General features: G+C 39.1%; 1 protein-coding gene across 1 annotated transcript in view; it reads left to right on the forward strand.

The window, feature by feature from the left end:
• The first annotated feature begins 221 nt into the window (after positions 1 to 221).
• POLR3B (RNA polymerase III subunit B) overlaps positions 222 to 19,482 on the forward strand; it is a 102,562-nt gene continuing 83,301 nt past the window's right edge. Inside the window, exons 1-9 of the mRNA XM_080660582.1 lie at positions 222 to 457; positions 4,472 to 4,504; positions 5,752 to 5,808; positions 5,893 to 5,957; positions 7,077 to 7,152; positions 9,746 to 9,846; positions 13,464 to 13,555; positions 15,321 to 15,438; positions 17,070 to 17,178. Of these exons, the coding sequence (XP_080516708.1) occupies positions 386 to 457; positions 4,472 to 4,504; positions 5,752 to 5,808; positions 5,893 to 5,957; positions 7,077 to 7,152; positions 9,746 to 9,846; positions 13,464 to 13,555; positions 15,321 to 15,438; positions 17,070 to 17,178 (723 nt within the window). The 5' untranslated portion in view covers positions 222 to 385. The remainder of the gene's footprint in view (positions 458 to 4,471; positions 4,505 to 5,751; positions 5,809 to 5,892; positions 5,958 to 7,076; positions 7,153 to 9,745; positions 9,847 to 13,463; positions 13,556 to 15,320; positions 15,439 to 17,069; positions 17,179 to 19,482) is intronic.

Consider the following 19,482-nt stretch of genomic DNA (forward strand, 5'->3'; position numbering starts at 1 on the left):
CCTGTTTCGGTGGTTTACGTTTCGCAAATTATCCGTTTGCCCCTTTCTCTGAATTATTTTTAAAATTACAACCAATATGCTCTATTGGTCTCAATTACAGGGTAACTGGCAATGAACCAGTCCTGTGGGGTTTAGGATTACCCGGCGAGACTTCCGAGCGACACTAGGGAGCGCAGTTTCCCAGCTTCGCCTCAGCCACATCCGGGTTCCACCTCAGGTTCAGGCCGGGAGCAGGCGGAACCTTTCTGTCGCGCCTTCAATCAACCTGCGCGGCGGGGACCGTTTAGGCCACGCGCACCGCTCTCTACGGGTGCTGCAGTTTGCTTGAGCCGGCGGAGGCTGGCGTGTGGGGCTCCTGTTTGCTTCTTCCTTCGCCGTGAGCAGCATGGACGTGCTTGCGGAGGAATTTGGGAACCTGACCCCGGAGCAGCTAGCTGCGCCAATACCGACTGTAGAGGTAAAGGCCGGGCACGCGCGGAACGGAAGGGGCCGGGAGGCGTCCCTAGGAGGCGGTACCCTGAGAGCACTCGAGGGTGGGGGCGGGTCGTAGCTTCTGCGGATGCTCAGAACTTCGCGCATGCTCATTCCTCTGCACTGGGGATCGTGCTTTCCCCTGTCGGTCTTCGCTCGTCGTCCGGGGCCGCGCAGGCTCAGCTCTCGCGCCCGGCCCCTTACCAGCGCTCATGTGTGTGGGCAAGATTGGTCCTCGCGCCCACCTTTGGGGGACATACTCCATCTTCGCGGGTTTATAGAGGACACTGAGGCCCAGGGAGTTTAGGCCCCTTTCGTGAGGTCCCACAGCTGCCTGTGGTGGTTAAACCAAATCGTCTCAGTGCCAGGCTAAGTAATCTGCCTTTTCAACCTGGAGTTCAAATTTGGACTACTGGACTATTTCAAACGCCCTGAAAATTCACTCAGAATTTTGCCTGGATGTTTCTTGGGAAGTAGCCCCATAGCTTTCGTTATATTATCAGAAATGAAGGATAACTGCCCTGGAGTGGCAGCTTGCCTAATGAAGTTCAGCTGTTGACATAATTTTATTTTCTAGAAAGGCACGTATTATATACTAGAGGCCTGGTGCACGAAATTTGTGCACGGGGTGTGTGTCGCTCAGCCCAGCCTGCACCCTCTCCAATCTGGGACATCCCTCTCACATTCCAGGACTGCTGGTTCCCAACCGCTCGCCTTCCTGATTGCCCCTAACCGCTTCTGCCTGCCAGCCTGATCACCCCCTAACCACTCCCCTGCCAGCCCGATCTACGCCTAACAACTCCCCTGCCGGCCTGATTGCCCCTAACTGCCCTCCCCTGCTGGCCTGGTCTCCCCCAACTGCCCTGTCAGCTTGGTTGCCCCTAACTGTCCTCCCCTGTAGGCCTGGTTCCCCCCAACAGCCCTGCAGGCCTGGTTGCCCCCAACTGCCCTCCCCTGCAGGCCTGGTCCCTCCCAACTGCCCTCCCCTGCTGGCCATCTTGTGGCGGCCATCTTGTGTCCACATGGGGGCAGCCATCTTTGACCACATGGGGTGGCCATCTTGTGTGTTGGAGTGACTGTCAATTTGCATATCACCTCTTTATTATATAGGATAGGATAACCTCTCTGGGTTTCAGAATCTTCATTGGCATGGAGTGGGAAATCCAGAGAAATGAGGCTTGGGAAGACAGGCGGGTGATTTCAGGTAGAGAGAACCAGACACTTGAAAGGCTTTGAGGAACTAAAACAAGTACTAGAGTGAAGAAGAGGAGAGGAGATACGAAGATGCAGCCTAGGCACAGCTCCAGGTTATGAGAAGTTTGGTCAGACATCTGAAGGAGCAATGAGATGCTGTCCAAGGGGTTAAGCAGGAAAGTGACATGATTGGCGAACTCTCGGGTTATCGGATTATAAAAACCTCTTTATAATCATTTGGCTGATTAATGAGATCGAATGATTATCATCAGCCCCTCAGATCCAGTCTGTGAGAGCCTGCAGGAAATACACTGCTGGTCATTACCAGGCAATATTGGATTTTCGCTCTTGAAGAGTTCATAGGAAGAGCCAGCATTTACTGAGTACTTCCTGTGTGCCAGGCTCTGTAACCCTAACACGCATTGTTATTCTCTGAAATAAGTACTGTGCCCACCATATGCCAGTGAAGATTTTTGAGGCCCAGAAAGGTTAAATACTCAATGTCAGAAGGCTGGTGAGTGGCTGATCTGGAATTTGGACTCTTACAGTCTTGACTCCAGAGTCTTCATCCTTAACTGATGACTGGACTGCTTCTCCCGAGAAAATGGAAGGAATAAGCCTACGTGATTGAAATTTCTTGCCTGAATTTGTACAGCGCTGGAGTAACTAAAACAACAGTTTAAGTCGTCTGACTCAGGAATGTCCCCCAGCATCCAATCCACCACCCGTCCCATCTTCAGGGCCCTGCCTACTAAATAGACTCAAGTCTGAACCGTCATTCCCGCAGTTCTCCAAGTCTGACCACTGTCATCTCTTGCTTCCTAGGTTCTTAACGTCTCTCATTCCAGTCTCTCTGCTCTGTGGCAACAGCCATCCGTTTAAACACACAAATACGTTCATGCTGCTCTGTTGGTTAAGCTTCTTCAGTCTCTTCCCATGGCTCTTAGGGTAAAATCTAGGGTTTACTATGTTTATAAGGCCTTCCTCAGTCTGGCCACTGTTAACTCTTCCAGCCTCTCTCTCCCTCATTACCTTCACTACCTGCTTCCCCTGAGATATTTCTATTCTTCTCATATAGTTCCTTTTGATCTTTCTCTCATTCCTCTGTAGATGTATATGCAATAAAATACAGGAGTACTGAGTGTTCCAATCATTAGTTTTGACAGTTGTGTATTCCCAAATATCCACCACCCAATACAAAATATAGAATATTTCCATCACTCCAGAAAGTCCATTCCCTTTTCAGTCTGTCTCTAGCCCCGACCTTTGATTTCTATCATATAGATTAGTTTTGCCTGATTCCCTCCTTTTTTCCTTTTTTTCTGTTTAAGACTCAATTTTATTTAGAGTTTTTTAGGTTCACAGTGAAATTGAGAGGAAGGTACAGAGATATCTCATATGCCCCTCACCCCCCTCCTTTTTTTCTTGAAAAATGTTTTTACTTTCTCCTGGTTGCCGCCTTCCTTGGCTTAACTTCCTTCTTCTTAGTCTCCCTTGCTAGATCTGCCTTCCTTCTGTTCCTCAGCTCTAAATATTGGAAGGTTCTTGAAGTTCTCCATCTACACCCCTTAGGCAAGCTCATCTATTATGTGGCTATAATTCCCATCTATTTGCTGACCTCTTCCTAATGTGTATCTCCAGGCCACTCTCTTCCCAAGTACCAGACTCATATTTGTTTATTCGACATCTCCACCTCAATGTCTAGTGGATATCTTAAACTAAGCATGCCCCCAGCCAACCTCTTAATAGCCCCTCCACACTTTAAACCTGCTGCTCTTGACAGCATCCCTGCTTCCTCATCTCCATAAATGGCAACTCTAAGGTATCAGTCTTAACTCCTCTTTCTCTCAGAGTCTCTATCTAATCTATCAAGTCCTATTGGCTTGAACTTCACATTGAGTCTCCTAGCTAACAATTTCTCACTGTCTCTACTGTTATCAGCCTGGAGTATTGCAGTAGACTTTTAAATGATCTCCCTGCTTCTAACTTGTCTGTCCTCAGTCCAGCAGTTCGACCTATTATTTTAACTGATCCAGTTAAAATGAGTCACATCATCATGTCACTCTTTTGTTCAGAACCTTCCAATGCTTCTCATGTCAGAGTGAAAGTCAAAAGTTTTGCAGTTGCTGCAAGGTCTAACATGATTCTTAGGCCCTTATTCAGAAACAGCATATTCTTACTTTAGACTCAGTTCTATCCATTTGTTAGATTTCCCATTAGCAGATTAGATGCCATTCATGAAAAGGGCCGTGTCATGGTGGGCTACTTAAAACCTTAGCAAAGTATAAATAACAGGCTTAAGAACAAAAGAAGTGTAGCAGTTTGCAGCTCTTTAATGTAGAAGGTGAACACTGTGTGCCGTCCTTTTACCGCCCTGAGACGAGCTCTGACCATGCACTAGTTGACAGAAAATGGGAGAGAGAAAGAACTGGAGAGACCTGGCTTCCCCACCAGACACTGAAACTTGCTTTTCCTTTCTCAAACTGGCAGACCCCCTTACTCAGGAAGTGTCATGAAAATAAAATAATGTACTTGGAATCTTGAGTCATCAAGAAGAGATTAAATTAGATTCTATTTAAGAAATCTGTTGTATATATATGTGTTTATACATATATTTGCGCATATGCACATACATACCTATGTGATTTCCATAAAAGTAATTACTATGTAAAAATTGTTGGTTTCATTTTGATTTACTTTCTTTAACTTATTGTGATAAAGTGAGTCATTTATGGTACATTAAAATAACATACAAATATGTGGTTGCTGGCACACATCCTGACACTCTTACTATTTTGATTCACAGGAAAAATGGAGGCTGCTTCCAGCATTTTTAAAGGTAATGAATCTTTAGTAATAATTAATTTTCTGCTGAAAAACCAAGAAATAAGCCTTTTGTTAAGATTAAATTTTTATCACCTTTTTTTACTATTACAATTGTGTATATTGCTAGGTTTGGGAAATACAAGGAATTATAAGGCAGTATTCCTGCTAGTTGGGGAAGTGGTAATCTGATTTTAGAGAGGAAGTAGTATACATTGTAGCATGGCAGAACAGAAGAGACTATTAAGTCCAAGGGGTGGAAACTTGAGGAAGGTAGACCTCATCATTATAAGGTTGATTTTTTTCCCCCAACAATCAGGACTACTTCAAAATATTGAATGGTTATTTTGTAAGCCAGTGAGATTCCCAATAAGGAAGTATAATTAAAACAAAAGTTCTATGACTATCTGTCAAGAAAGTTCTAGAAGTGTTGAACTAATTGTGTTTGAAGATTAACGGAAGACAATGAAGCGGGGGGGGGGGGGGGGGGGGGGAGGGATAAGGGCAGAGGGTGGGGTGGGAACCGGGTGGAGGGGAGCTATGGGGGGAAAAAAGAGGAACAATTGTAATAATCTGAACAATAAAGATTTATTTAAAAAAAAGAAAATGAACATGTACAATCCTTTTAAATCTTAAGATTTTGGAGTTTGTGTGTTTATTATTTCACTATTTTCCATAGCAGTACACAGCACTATCTGTGTACAGTTATTACTGACTTCTGAGATGAAAAGGAAGTCCCTGCTAGCTGGTACCTGATCTTAGACCTGCTTTCAGTATCAAATACAAGTATTTTCTTAATAGAGATTATTATTTCCCCCCCCTCATTTTTCTATAAAGTGATATGAAAGACCAGTTTGATGTGTGAAAATCATAAAATTGCCCAGGTAGGAGAAAGACAGAAAAGTAAATGGGCATTGTTTGAGGGAGAAGAGATAATATGCTCAATTGCTATATTTTTTTGAAAATTCAAAATATGCAGAGAAAATTCTATTTTATTTATTAGCTTGTGTGGAATCATTAGGTATATTCAAATCTTGATTTCCCAAAGTCAGGTTGCTTCTCAAGGAGGAAAATTTGAGGATATTCTAGTAAGATGGAGAAGAAATGGAATGAAGACATATAAATGTAAAGTTTTACTAAATTCATGAATTTTTTCCCCTTTGGTTTCGAGAAAAATTTGATGATTACCTATGATTAGAGTCTATTATACTATCTGCTAACCTACTTTTGTTACTAATCTATTGTTTCCCCTTTTCTATTTAGGTGAAAGGCCTTGTAAAACAGCACATAGATTCCTTCAACTATTTTATTAATGTAGAGGTAAGCATCAGATCTTAGAACTAGACACAGCTAAGAATTAATTGGAAGCCCGAGTTTTTCCTAATGCCACTCTTTCCACTGCAGATAAAGAAGATCATGAAAGCCAATGAAAAGGTTACAAGTGATGCTGACCCCATGTGGTACCTAAAGTAAGAAATCCAACTATCAATTACTCTTTTGATAATGTCTAACACTTAAAAAAATGAATGTAGTTGTTACCAAAACTCTTTTTAATCTGTTTAATAAGTTAATTATCAAGTGTTCAATTTTTAATTGGTAAACTAATTCTAACACATAGCATTATGATTAAGAAGTTACTAAAACTATTAGGGTTTTAAATTTTTGAAAAATAAAAATTACAAAAATAGTACAATGTTCCCATTTTATTCTTCACCCAGCTTCTGCTACTGTTAACATCTTATATTATAGCACAATTAGCAAAACCAGGAAATTAGCATTGATACAATATTAGCAACACATCTACAGATCTTATTTAAAGTTTTCCCACTAATGTCCTTTTTCTGGTTCAGGGTTCAATTCAGGACCCCACAGTATGTTCAATTGTCATGCCTCTTCACTCTCTTCCAGTCTGTGACAGCTCCTTAAGCGTTCTTGGTCTTTCATGACCTTGATACTTTTGAGGAATTCTGATTGGTTGTTTTATAGAAGCTCCTTGGATTACAGATGAGCATATATATTTTCCTCCTCATATCCTCTTCTTTCTTAAATGAATCATAGCATACTATAGATACTCTTTTGTACTTCGCTTTTTTCAGTAAGTATCATTTTAAGGAAGCTACGTTTTTAGGATTTTTGTAGAGATTTACACTATTTTTATTTTTTTTAAATATTTTTATTGATTTCAGAGAGGAAGGGAGAGGGAGAGAGAGATAGAAACATCAGTGATGAGAGAGAATCATTAATTGGCTTCCTCCTGCACACTCCACACTGGGGATTGAGCCCGCAACCCCGATGTGTCCTGACAGGAATTGAACCATGATTTCCTGACTCACAGTTCAACGTTCAATCACTGAGCTAGCTGGGCTACACTGTTTTTAAAAAAGATATTACGTTAGAGAGTACTTCCCTCCTTTGTAAAGTTATGTGTACTATCACTTAAAGTTCTCCAATTATAATTTTTAATTTGTCATCCTTAGCAAGATAAACAATTATCAAAGCATAATCCTGTATTTAGAAGGAAACTGTCTTTTTTTGTTTATGTGTTCTTTGGAGAACTATAATTGGTAATGGAATAATTTGCTTTTCAGATATCTTAATATCTATGTTGGGCTTCCTGATGTTGAAGAAAGCTTCAATGTAACCAGACCAGTGTCCCCTCATGAGGTAATTTTCAACCTTACTTTAATTGAATTTGTTTACTTTAAAACTCAAAGAGTCCGCCCTCAATATATACTCTTGAAAGATGATTTTAAAACAGGTAAAAAAAATCTCTTATGAGGCAGGTAACCAAAATAAACAAGCACTTGTATAATACTACACTATATTAGGAAACAGTTCTGTGCTGTTTAATTTATCGTTTAATGTTTTTAACTTGCACTGTTATATACTGTGTCCTGTTTATATTGTTTCTGAACGTTTTAGCGGTATCTCCCAGCCCCTTGCCAGCCACTTGTGCCTAGCTTCGTGCATTTTTTGAGGGTCAGCAGGCATTGTGTTAGGGAGGGGAGACCAAGGACCAAGACCTCACAGTCTAATAGAACAGGTGGATGAGAAGAAATTTAAATACCAGATTATTAACAGATATGCAGACAGAGGGTTATAGAATAGGTCCGCTTAATTGGCCTTTAACAGATACTAGACTTGTTTTCAAATTCTTCCACTTAGTATCCAGAATTGGGAATTGATTCAGGGAATAAAATGATTTTTGTAGATATATCTGGTTTGTATTAATATAATGCTAAAATAGCAATTATGGAACATAGCACAGCAATCTTATTAAACAACAATTAAGGTGTTAGATTGCATGGTTGTTGTCTAAGTAAGGTTACATAGGAAGTATGAACAAGTAACCAGACATTTTACATAAATAAATTTTGGTACTACTTAGTCACTAAATACTGATTGAACATTTATTTTGTGTCTCAATATTGAGAGATACAAAAGAAATGAGACACATATCCTTCCTCAAGGAGTTCATACCCTTGTGGAGAGATTAAAATAATAAAACATGTGAAACAGAGACACCAGGGGTTACACACTTTGAATGTCTAGAATGATCAGGTAGGTAAGATAAATACGTGAAGTTGTACTGAGTAGGAAGTGGTGAGGACTGTGGGATATTGGAAGGTGTGTGCCCCAGTTTGGCTTTCCCCACCTCCCATTCCCTTTTGCTAGAACTTTCTATCTTTTTGAGAACTAAGCCGCCAATTAGCAATTTCTAAGTTATCTAAACTATATTACTATAAACTATAAACTGAGTTCAGAGAAAGGGGAAGACAAAGTAGTCTGAAGTAGTTCAAGAAGCTGAGGCTACAATTGTCATTATAATTATTCTTACGTTGAAAAACATATAAGTATTACTGTAATTAGGGTGTGGAGATTTCTTGGAGAGATTTTGACTCTTGGAGAATTGGGGAGAGTGGGAGAGCAGATGGGGGGCAGTCATGGGACCCACAGCAGGACTGGCGGGGCGCAGGTACTGCAGACTCCACCAGAGCAGTCCTACTCCTGCAATAAGAGAGAGGCCGAGGGGGATGGAGGGGACCCATGGAAGTAGTTCGGGAACCTACAAAGTTTGGTCCCAATTCTTATGACATCTGTTGAATTTCATTTCCATTTGAAGGGATAAGTTTGTTAAAACCACAAATGTTTGCCTATCATAGACATTACATTAGTTTTATTAATAAAAACAAGGTAATATTATATAGTGTTCTATACTAGGCACCATTTTAAAAATACATATTTATACTCTTGGGAATTAAAATTATTCTTATTCCCATTTTACATAGGAAGAGATGTAAAATTTAAGTGGTAGAACCAAGATTTGAGCACAGGCAATAGAATCCATACTTGGAACCACCATGCCACACTGCCTTTGGTCTGACCCGGAGGAGGAGACATGATCTAATTAAATATAAAGTAAATAATTTCTATTGGTCAATAATAGGAATATCTAATATTTTAAAATTCCAGGCGCTTTGATAAAGACTAGAAAAAGTTTAAATCTAACTATCTTTGGTTCAGTAGAAACCAGAGAGACGATTCAGCACCATAAATTTTAAGGTTGATGGTCAGAGAAATTCCTTTTGAGACTACAAGCCACCTGATGACCATCAATATAATGGGGAAGTCACTGGATCATTCTGATGAGGTTTCCTCTGTTTGATCACGTCTCAGGCAAGGACATAATTTTGCGAGCCACATAAAACTCAGCAGCAATTTCTAAAGTTCCTCAAATGATTCAGCAATTTTTAGAACAATGTGATGAATGATTTGTGCTATAATCTATCACTTGTTAAGGAATTTTGTGATCTAGTTTTGTTTATTTGGAGAATAAAAGGTAGTATAGTTTAAACTTTTTAGTTTGTGTGTGTGTATATACGTGTGTGTGTACTTTAGTTATCATTATACTGGTTAACTGTTTTGAAAAAGGCAGCGACAAAGGTATGGGAGCAGACTGATGATGGCATCAGATCAGTAAGCAGAAAATCAGTATCAGATTTATTGTTTCATATCTGGGCTGGCAGGGGCATAGATGCTCTGGTGATGTCTAGAGCGATAACTGGTATCATTCCCCTCCAGGAGAAGGTAGGCTCATTATTCCCAGTGCCCTAAGGTAGCATATGTAATAGCTCAGTATTCCATGAACAGGTCCAAGTTCAGTGTGAGCCATACTTCTAAAGAAGGAGCTCTTTGGAGCTCTCAGGACCTTTCTTTTCCAGAGAGGAGGAGCAGTGACCGTCTGAATCTCTTTTAGTGCCGCCTGCGGGACATGACTTACTCTGCCCCCATCACAGTGGATATTGAGTATACCCGAGGCAGCCAGAGAATCATCCGCAATGCTCTACCCATTGGCAGGTGAGAAACGACGTTGGTATCAGAGATGCACCGCCTGCAGTCCAGCCCTGTGAGGCATCCGTGAGCAACTGAAGTTCTCTCTGCCCATTTCCTCATCTGGAAAATGTGGGAAATGGTGCCTTGTTCATGGCTTATTTTCTGGATTCAGTGAGTCAGTAGATATAAAACACTTAAGCGGTATCCAGCACATATTTGTGGTTATTGTTTTTTAGTTGTGAAATGTTTTTTGTAAAGTTAAAGAAAATGCTTTCATTTCCTCCTAGAATACCAGGCTGTTAGGGAAACATTAGGTAAGAAAGCATTTCAGTGAAGTCTCTGGACTGGTCTTCTTGGTGGATTCATGTATATTTTAAGTTTGATTTTCCTGGCCATTTAACTGTTTTTCACATAGCAGTATTTAAGGGAGAAGTTACTTATTTACCCAGAACAGATTTGGAAATGATTGCTAGCATTTTTGCAGTCTGCATGTCCTAAGTAGAGAAATATATTGACTCTCCTGTAGAAATGGACAAAACCCACAATAACAATAATAATAATAATGGTTATAAATTATATTGTACTTCAAACTTACTCCACATAATTCCCATTCAAGTGTTTTTCCTCCTTCAAAGGTGCTAAGAGCTTAATAAACAATCCATTAGTTCACAAATATGCATCAACTTCTCATTATTTGTCATGCACTATGATGGGTGCTCAGGTAAATAGAAAGATAATGATATAGCTCTTGTCAGCTACACTCAGGTTACATGTCTTTTGATTGGAGTATTTTATCCACTTACCATTTAAGATTGTTGATAGGTATATATTTAATGCCCGTTTTATTTTTTTATGCCTATGTTTCTCTCTAAATATATAAATATAAGTAAATAAATATAAACATATAAATATATATGTATTCTTCCTCTTACAGCAGTTCCTTTAACATTTCTTGCAATATTTGTTTGGTGGTAATAAACTCCTTTAGCTTTTTTTTGTCTGGGAAGCTATTTCACCTTCAGTTTTTAATGATAGCCTTGGTGGACAGAGTAGTCTTGGTTTCAGATCCTTGCTTTTCATTACTTTGAATACTTCATGCTATTCCCTCTGGCCTATAGTATTTCTGTTGAAAACTCAGCTGACAGCCTTATGGAAACTGCCTTGTAGGTAACTGACTGTCTCTCTCTTGCTGCCTTTAAGATTCTTTGTCTTTAATGTTTGCCATTTTAATTATGATGTGTTTTGATGTGGGTCTCTTTGGGTTCATCTTGATTGGGACTCTGCTTCCTGAACTTGAGGGACTTTTTTCTTCATCAGGTTAGGAAAGTTCTGTCATTATTTTTTCAAACAAGTTCTCTAATCCCTTGCTCACTTTTTTCTCCAACTGGCACTCCTAGGATATAGATATTGTTCTATTTCATGGTGTCCCAAAGTTCCCTTAAACTGTCCTCATGCTTTTAAGCATTTTTTTCTTTTTGCTGCTCTGATTGAGTGATTTTTTTTTCCTACCTTCTAATTTGCTGATTCAATCCTCTTCTTCTAACTTACTGTTAATTCCTTCCAGTGTATTCTTTATTTTAGCTATGTCATTCTTCATTTTTGAATGGTTGTTTTTCATGGTTTCCATGCCCTTTTTTATGCTGTTGAGCATTCTAAAAACCATTACTTTATACTCTGTTTCTAATAAATTGCTTGCCTCCATTTCATTTAGCTCTGGAGATTTCTCCTGTTCTTTCATTTGGGGCCTGTTTATTTGTTTCTCCATTTTTGCTATTTCTTTGTGTTTGTTTCTGTGTATTGGATAAGACTGCTGTGCCTCCCAGTCTTCGTAGAGTGGACTTCTTGTGGGGCCCAGTGGTGTGTGTAGTCTCCTTGATCTTCTGAGCTGGGAGCACTAGGAATGTCCCTTGCATGGATTATATGGGCCCTCCTGTTATATTTGGGTCTCGATTGCTGTTGCCGCATTTGTGGTTGGGCTCAACCCCCAACCATATCATGCCAACGGTTATACAGGTGCTGACAGAACAAGTCAAGATAAAACAAGACTGAATTGAAAACAACACACACACACAAAAAAAAAACAACAACAAAAAGGGCTAAAATAAAAAAAGAAAAGAAAAAAAAGGATACTAAAAGACACGAGACCAAAAGAATTAGAGAAAAAAGAACCCAAAGAAAAGAAAATGTGAAAGGAAAAAAATAGCATACAATTAAAAAAGAAAAGAAAAAAATAAATGAAATACTATTTTTTAAAAGTAACTATAATGAATAAATTAAAATATATAATAGGAAAAGAAAAATGGGAAAGAAGACAGAAAAATTTAAAAAAGAAGAAAAAGGGGAAAAAATCGAATAAAAGGAAAAGACATGAGAAGAAAAAAATATTTGGATCTGCTATTTGTGGAGTTGGCTGGATTTGGCTCTGATGTTGTTGAATCAGTCCCCTTGACATTTTGGTGCTGGCCTCCTGGTAGGTTCTCGTGCCAGCCAATGTTTATTGCTGCCCCTGCCTGGCCTTTGGGCAACCTGACTGAAGCACTGGCAGGGCGGAGCTCCAAGTAGTCTGGTGGGCGGGGCCTCCATAACCCAGAGGCTGGGCCTGCCTAGGGTCTCGCAGCTTGTCTGTCCCTGTTCTGAGCTACTCTCCCTGCCTCCATGGAGCTGGGCTGTGTGTTCTACCATGATGGTTTAAACAGGCTCGTTTTGGGGTGGTACATGTAGCTTATAGGAGGGTGGTGCGTACTTCCTCTCCTTCCAATGCCTCAGCTCTGCCTGGCTCGTTGGCACCTCCTTGCTACCTTCTACCTTCTCAGGCAGGAAGGGATAATAAATAAATAAACCATCCAGCTTAGCATTCCAATCTTTCAGTGTGTCTGACCACTGGGCAGGGCATCCGCCCAGGCTCTAACCAGGTCATTGTCAAAGTGCCCCACCCACCAGACCCAGCCACTGGTGTGTAGGTTTCCAGCCCAGAGCTGGTCCCCCTTTTCTCGGGTTCCGCAGGTGGGCGAAGGCATGCCTCCCCTGCACCCGAAGTGGGCAGGACCAATGTTCTTTCCTGGGCCACACTGTCCAGCCCCTTTCCTGCTCTCTCTCAAAAGTGCTTCTGGAACTTTTGTCCCTCAGATTCACTGCTGGGTGTGCCATTCAGACCCCTCCCCTGTCCCCAAGTTCCACCAGGTGGCTCTTCCCGCAGACACAGATCAGGGTGAACTTCCCAGGTAGGATGATGGCGGGGCGTACTGGCTGTTCCCTCCGGTGAGTCTCAGCCTTCGTCTCCTGCTACTTTGCTCCCGCCATGGCCTCCACAGCCAGCACTTACCCAGCTACCTCTCAGTCCGACACTCCTGGCTTCGTGACCAAGCTGCATTCTTCTCAGTCTCTCCAGCCTGCGGTTGTAGCGGAGGCACCCAGGGCCAGGAAAGCGGGCGGGGGAAGCAACAGCCCCCGCCCCAGCAAATACTACAGTCCCTGGACCCTGACTCCTGGCAATTGCCCGCGCAGCTCCTCCGCCAGGATAGCCCAAACTGCTCACCCCGAGTCCTTGCTCAGACACTCACAGGTACACTTGCCATCGCACATGTCACACACACCCAGTGACAATCTTTATGTGATATTTTCTTTTGTTTTATTTTAAACAGAATGCCTATAATGCTTCGTAGTTCAAACTGTGTTCTTACAGGGAAAACGCCAGCAGAATTTGCCAAACTGAATGAATGCCCTTTAGATCCAGGTATGTGTGAATCCCTGGATTTGCTCCACTTCGTTTTTGTTTTTTTTTTTTTTTTATTTTATATTTTCCTTAAAACAATACCAGCCTTTCTGCTTTATAACGAACTTTGATAAAACTTTGTTTACAAAAGTCCAGAAATTTGGTTTCAATTTTATTCTATTAGTCTATACTTCTAAAAGATAATTGTTTCCTCTTTTATTTCAGATTTAAAATGTTAATACCCCAAGTATTTATTGCTATGGTTTGTTAGTATTTTATTTGTCTCTTTGCTCCAGGGTAATGCTCTTTTGGTGTACTTAAAAATTCAAAAATAATCTCACGAAGTTACTTATCTAGCTAGTTTGTAAAGACTCAAACGTCTAATTTCAGGCTATTTTAAATGCATTGCATGGGGGGAATAAATGTCTTCTGTTTAAATTTTTAAAAATCACATTTTTGTACCTGTTTTTAGGAAGTTTCTTTTTTTTTAAATATATTTTATTGATTTTTTACAGAGAGGAAGGGAGAGGGATAGAGAGCTAAAAACATCGATGAGAGAGAAACATCAATCAGCTGCCTCCTGCACACCTCCTACTGGGGATGTGCCCACAACCAAGGTACATGCCCTTGACCAGAATCAAACCTGGGACCTTTCAGTCCACAGGCCGACGCTCTATCCACTGAGCCAAACCAGTTAGGGCAGGAAGTTTCTTTTATAAAGTTTCAAGTTTAGCACTTAACAGAAAGTTTCTTTTAATTCCTTAACTCATATTTCACACTGATTTAATTTATAGTTGCTTTAATCTACTTCCTTTAAAGTTGCATTGATGTAGAGTCCCAGAAGGTTTTGGAAAGAAGTTAAAGAACGTGACTTTTAGACTATAATAAAATGTTGCATAAGTCAAATATATTGCCCTGTTTCTACTTCATTCTGAACGTAAAATGAAGTGTCACTTTATCCTATTCTGAATTGTGTGCAAAAATATATATAGTAATATTTAGTATAGAATATTACAGAAATTTAGCTTACCATTATTACTGATTCGTTAGAAAACTTAGAGCAAATTTCAGTTTATATTGAAGATTGTTAGCTATTTTTCTGCTTAAGAAATCTGCAGTCTAATTTAACATAATTACTTGTATTCACCTCCTATATACCTGTATGTCAGGTGCTGGTGATGCACAGACCACTAAGATACTTTTCCTGTCAAGAAGTTTATTATCTTGTGCTTCATTTTATATAAAATCATGTGCTGACACTACCATCTATACCAGTGGTCGGCAAACTCATTAGTCAACAGAGTGGCAAACGGGGGCTTGCGAGCCGCATGTGGCTCTCAAGCCGCAGTTTGCTGACCACTGATCTGTACTAATAAAAGGGTAATATGCTAATTAGACCGGATAGACCGGACATCTTCCGGACAAAGCCGCAGCGGCTGCGATGGCCGGCAGTGGCAGCAGCAGCGGGGTGATGAGGGTGGCGCCTTCCCCTGATTGGCCCGGTTGCCTCCCGCAGAGGAAAGCCAGACTGCAGCTTAGGACATCCCCTGAGGGCTCCTAGACTGTAGAGGGGGCAGGCCAGGCTGAGGGACTCCCCACCCCCCCGCCCAGTGCACGAATTTTCGTGCACCGGACCTCTAGTTAATTAATAAAATAGCAAACCTCTTTGAATTAAGTGGTGGCCAAGTGCCATGAAGCAATGGAAGAATGATCTCTAATTCAGGAGATTACTAAATCACACTTTAGAAGACTAGATGGTGAAACTGTTCTTGTTTCCTTTGGGCAGGTGGCTACTTCATTGTTAAAGGAGTGGAAAAAGTTATTCTTATCCAAGAGCAGCTGTCTAAGAACAGGATTATTGTGGAGGCTGACAGAAAAGGGACAGTTGGTGCTTCAGTTACCAGGTATGGAAAGCAGAGATGGTGTTCTTAAGAAATATTGTTAATTCCATTAATATCAAATGGCTATCTTTTGATATGGAGGTACCCAGTTATTCTCACTGATAATAGGCAGGGAAATATTTAAACTATCTGTATTCAACTTATTGTGTAACACTGTAAGCATAGAGTATTGATTTAAAATTTTCTGTGATGAATGTATGAGACATTGTTTAAAAGACTGCTAGTTATTTTAAAAGTTGAATTTTATGTTAATTTGTAGTATTAAAGGAACTTTAAAAAAATAAAAAATATTTCTGGATTTTTACATATGTATTCCAGATTATTTTTATTATTATTTCTGTTGATATAATGAGACTATTTTATACTTAATATTTAATGAATTATTTCATGAACTTAACATCTTGTTGTTAGTTTTTCAGACCAGCCTCTTTCACAGTATACTCATTTTTCTATAACAGTATCCCTTATGTTACTACTATAACTTTTTTCCTCTGGCTTATTATCATATGTAATTTGAATTTTGGAAGTTAATGGATTCTGGGTATAAAAAATTTGTGACATAGTTAAGATGTCAGTATGTAGTTGAATTTTTCTTCTAACAACCTGTATTGAACTTCTTAACTCAGAGTTTCTTCATTTTTCTTTCTGATAGAGAGGCAACTGACAATAATGGCCATTTACTGAGCAGTGACTAGGAACCAGGTAGTATACTAGGTGCTTTACATATATTATTTGTCAGCTCAGTCCTCCAAGATAAGTGATACTATCTCTGTTTTATAGCTGAGTAACAGACCTTGAGTGCAGGTCACATCCATCATCAGAGGTAACCAGCATTTGAACCCAGATCTAATAATTCTACAATATGTCTTCCCACTGTTTGCAATTTTGGAACCAGGGCAATCAGGATTTGAATCCTAAAGATTTTGTTTACTAGCTATGAGGTACTTGGGTGAGCAGTTACTTAGCTTCTCTGAGCCTTGGTTTCCTCATAGGTGATTCGGAGGCAACACTTCAAAGTAAGTTTTAGTATGTGTGAGATTAGAGCTAATATAAATAGATTGGTAACGGTGCATAATATGTAGCTGATGATTAGTGTGTGTTACTTTTATGAATGAATAAAGTGTTGAAATGTTTTTAAATCCACTGGAAATTTTATAGTGAATAGAGATCAGTAAGAGGAGATTGCCTTAGGTTTTTTGTTTTCTTCACGTATACCTAAACTGTAGGTATGTTTTATTGGATTATTAGTATACAAATTCATTTCTTCATAGTTTCTCATTATGGTACAGGCTCATTTTGAGGTTTTTCTCTTCAAATGTATAAAATTGATTGTGAATATATGCCCCACATTGGATCCAAGGAGTTCAGGTGCAATCAAAGTGAAGTAGGTGAAAATAAATTCACCCACAAAACTTCCACCATAATCTCAAAGCTAAAGAAACACTTATAGTGTTTAAAATGCAAGTGGCAGGGGCAGGAGAGGAGTTGGACATCTTTAAAAAGCACCTATTAGATAGGACCTCACTGATTGTTATTGATAGTTAAACCTTATTGATTGACATACATTTCTATTGCATGTTACTAGCTTGAAACTAAATGGGGATGCAGTTTAACAAACTTGTATTTCCTTGTAGCTCTACCCATGAGAAAAAAAGCAGAACCAATATGGCTGTGAAACAAGGACGATTTTATTTGAGGCATAATACTTTATCAGAAGATATACCCATTGTAATTATATTTAAGGTAAGGTTGCAGGTATCTACTGAAAATTATAAAGAAATTTTTTAAATTTTTACTTTTTTCAATTACAGTTGACATTCAATATTATATTAACTTCAGGTGTACAGCGTAGTGGTTAGACATTTATATAACTTACAAAGTGATCCCCACCTGGTACCATACATAGTTATTATAATATCATTGACTATATTACTTATGCTGTACTTTACATCCCTGTGACTACTTTGAAAATACCAATTTGTACTTCTTAATCCTTCACCTTTTTCACACAGCCTCCAACGCCCATCCAACTGGCAACCATCAATTTGTTCTCTATATCTGAGTCTGTTTCTCTTGTTTTTCATATGTAATTAGAAATTTGGAGGATAACGAGTTAAGAATAGAGAGACTTGTAGTATGGACAAGTTGTCAGTCATGTAATGCATTTTAAATGGAAAGCTAATAAGACCAGGGTTTGTGAAAAATTCCAAAAGTACTAAATGTTATATAGTGATGAGTAAGCCTCCCATCCACCTGTACCTAACCACATAGTTCTCCTGCCCAAAGATACCACTTGCTACTAGTTTCTTGTGCATCTCTCTAGAGCTAGTCTGTACATGTAGAAGCACATGAGTATGTAGTTTTATTTCTGTTGTTTTGTTTTTTATTTACATATATTTTATATCATTTTTCTCTCCGCTTTTCCTCTCTTTTTTTTTTTGATAACTTACATCTTGGCAATAGTGTTATATTACTTCATACAGAGCTACTGTATTCTTTCCAACAAACTGTTCTATTTATAGCTGTACTATTATTTAACATTCTGCTATCAGTAGACATACATATCTCTTGCTATTGTATAACTGCAGCAGTATTATGTTACACATAGGCAAGGATATCCGTAGGCTAAATTTCTAGTAGTGGAATTTTCTAGGTCAAAGAGTATGGACCAAGTTCATTGTTCTGTTTTATGGACTTCTGGATTCTAGTGAGTTTCTGCATAAACATTAATCTTCAATTTACAACTGATTCCCTCTCCCCCCACAGCTTGTTTGTGAATTGTTGGCTTAGAACCCAAAAATTTTCCCATAGAAATAATGTCTAAATGTTATCTTCTCAGATAATTGTATAGTAGCTTATTTAATCTTCTCTGAGACTTAAATATTATGCCCATTCTCTGAACAGTTAAATTTTAGTATTAGTATTTAGCAAAACAGAAAAATAGTTATATCATACAGTTGGTCCTCAGTATTCACAGATTCTATATTTTCCAATTCTTCTACTTGCTAAAGTTTATTTGTAACTGCAAATCAATATTTGTGGTGCTTTTACAATTATTTATGGGTGTGTACATGCACAGAACAACGAAAAATTTCAGTCACCAAACAGGCATATTCCCAGCCGAGGTCAAACAAGGCAACACTGATTTCTCATTTCAGCTCTCATACTATTAAAAGGTCCCCTTTTTTTCTGTCTAGTGTTATGTTTTTCACATATTTGTACCTTTGATAGAGATTTTTCTGTTTAAAATGACACCCAAGCATAATGCTGAAGTGTTCCTAAGCGCAAGAAGGCTATGATGTGCTTAATGGAGAAAGTATTTGTTAGATAAGCTTTGTTCAGGCATGAGTGCTGTTGGCTATGACTTCAGTGTAAATGAATCACACACACATGTAAAATAAGGTATCTTTAAATAGAAACATACGTAAAAAAGGTTCTGTATTAATCAGTTGAAGAAAACTTAACCAGAGGTTCACAAGAACCTGTTTCTCCCAGGAGCAGGGCTTCTTCATTAATTCAGTGTTTTCGGCAACTTTGTAAAACATAGCTACTGTGGATAACGATAATCTACTGTATATGGGTATTAAATGAATCTTGATGACTAGGTTGATTAAAATAAAGAGCTCAGATGATCACAGTACCCAATGCAATGTCTTATGTACATAGCGGTTAGTAAAGAAAATGTTATGTAACCATGTAGAATTACATCTCCAGCAGGGGGCAGTATGCTCCCATGCATCAAAAGGAATTATTTGAACCGTTTTGATGCTTGAAGATGCACAGGACTACCTACCTTCCTTAAACCAGAAATTACAAATTAATTATAATGTATGTAATCTTATATCACTCACATGGAAAATGCATCACTAGACATATACATTAAAATCAGAAAATCTATATTAACTACTTTTTTTTGCTAGGTGACAAATGCTTGATAAGAGTTTCTTCTGTCAAATTTATTTAATGTTTATTCTGTAAATGTAGCTGACTTAAATCCTTTTATAATGGGCTATTAACTAACAGTGTACATTTTTATGTTACCAGTAG

Source organism: Plecotus auritus (assembly GCF_963455305.1).
Source record: "Plecotus auritus genome assembly, chromosome: 3".
Lineage (NCBI taxonomy): Eukaryota > Metazoa > Chordata > Mammalia > Chiroptera > Vespertilionidae > Plecotus > Plecotus auritus.